Source organism: Arachis ipaensis, chromosome B6 (genome assembly GCF_059453495.1).
Source record: "Arachis ipaensis isolate K30076 ecotype BB chromosome B6, ASM5945349v1, whole genome shotgun sequence".
NCBI classification, from domain to species: Eukaryota; Viridiplantae; Streptophyta; class Magnoliopsida; order Fabales; family Fabaceae; genus Arachis; species Arachis ipaensis.
Window position 1 is genome coordinate 151,566,280 of NC_142441.1, and position 1,822 is coordinate 151,568,101.

Consider the following 1,822-nt stretch of genomic DNA (forward strand, 5'->3'; position numbering starts at 1 on the left):
AATATTTTTTTAAAATTTATTTTTGAACTTTATTTACCAAAATGCACATCTAATTTTGGTATTTGGGCAAGTTTGCTGTACCTTCTTCAGAACTTCCCTTTAAAATTTTTAAAATACACGTTTTTAATCTATGTCATCGACCGTAAAAGAGTATATAGATCTATAAACAGTATATAAAAATATATAAAAATACACAAATAATAACCATGGTTTTTTCAAAAAAAAATTTTAATTATAAATTAAGAAAACAAGACATATTTAATAATAACAATTATTATTATCATCTCCAAAATTACACGGTTACACCGAAATAAGTCATATTGTAAATTTTTCTTTTCATAAAAGCATGTTTAGAATTGAATAAAATATTAAAATTAGAAAAATGTGGGGACTAATGAATATAGGATCCAAAAAGGAGGGGTAGTTGTTACTTATATTAGGTGTGTGATTGATTCTGATGTATCTGAGTTGAGTCATAAAATGGGAATCGTTTTGGACAGCAACTGCGAATCCATAGTGGTGTCGTTGGAGACACAGAAGGCGGTGCCGGCGCCCTTCCTCACCAAGACCTACGAGCTGGTGGACGACGCCGCCACCGATCACATTGTCTCGTGGGGAGAAGACGAAACCACCTTCGTTGTCTGGCGTCCTCCTGACTTCGCCCGCGACCTTCTTCCCAACTACTTCAAACATAATAATTTCTCCAGCTTCGTTCGCCAACTCAACACCTATGTATTTTTCTCCCTCTCTTTTTCCCTTCTCAAAATTGTAGCTATTTTCGCGTGAAGTTAATATTTAATAAATTTGACTAAATTATTATCTAATAATTTTTAATTATTTGTTTAGGGTTTCAGAAAGATTGTACCTGATAGATGGGAATTTGCAAATGACTTCTTCAAGAAAGGGGAGAAGCATTTGTTGTGTGAGATTCATAGAAGAAAAACATCACACACTCATCCTCATCATCAACAACTACCATCATCCATCAACCATAACCAAAATCATTTTAACAACAATATTCATATTCTTCCCTCTACTACTACATTTTATCATCCTTTTCACCAACACAACAACCGAGTCAGCATCTCCCCTGACTCGGACGAGTTACCTACTTGGTGTGACTCGGACATTATTAGCAACACTACTACTACTACCACTACTACTGCTTCTTCATCAACGCTTACAGCACTCTCTCAAGACAACGAAAGATTAAGGAGAAGCAACAACATCTTAATGTCCGAACTAGCACACATGAAGAAGCTCTACAACGACATAATCTACTTCGTTCAGAATCATGTTAAGCCTGTCGCACCAAGCAACACTTACTCTTCTAGTTTCATTCTTCCACAACACCAACCTTCTTCTTCTTCAGCTACAACAACTAATTGCAACGCTTTCTCAATGTTGCATAAGCAAGTGCAACAACAACAACAACAACAACACCATGACTATTTGAATTCTCCAACAAACACATCGAGGAGTTCTATAACAATGATTGAAGACCAAAGTAGTAAGAGTTGCAAGACGAAGCTATTTGGGGTGTCTCTTCAATCCAATAAGAAAAGGGTGCACCCTGACTACGGATTTAGCCACGCTTTTGCGGAAACAAATAACAAGGCTCGTTTGGTGTTGGGAAATGATAATGATGATTATTTGGGATTGAATCTCATGCCTCCTTCTTAGCTTTCTTTTTAATTTTTTGTTATATTATTCCTCCATCAAAAAGATTATGACTGTTTAAGTCATATTGGATCTGTGTGTACATAGAACTTTAGTGTATTAATTAGTCCCAAAACTGGATCATATGTTTAATTTGTGTTTA

General features: G+C 35.4%; 1 protein-coding gene across 1 annotated transcript; it reads left to right on the top strand.

Moving 5' to 3' along the window:
* The first annotated feature begins 412 nt into the window (after window positions 1-412).
* Window positions 413-1,822, top strand: LOC107605663 (heat stress transcription factor B-4). The gene is made up of 2 exons (XM_016307617.3): window positions 413-732; window positions 847-1,822. Exons 1-2 carry the CDS (start codon window positions 481-483, stop codon window positions 1,681-1,683), a joined length of 1,089 nt encoding a protein of 362 aa, XP_016163103.1. The 5' UTR covers window positions 413-480; the 3' UTR covers window positions 1,684-1,822.

Bases quoted from the DNA above. Each gene is read 5' to 3' on its own strand.
- LOC107605663 (XM_016307617.3), top strand. From the start codon at position 481: ATGGGAATCGTTTTGGACAGCAACTGCGAATCCATAGTGGTGTCGTTG. The intron at 733-846 runs GTATTTTTCTCC...TTATTTGTTTAG, and splicing joins TTCGCCAACTCAACACCTAT to GGTTTCAGAAAGATTGTACC.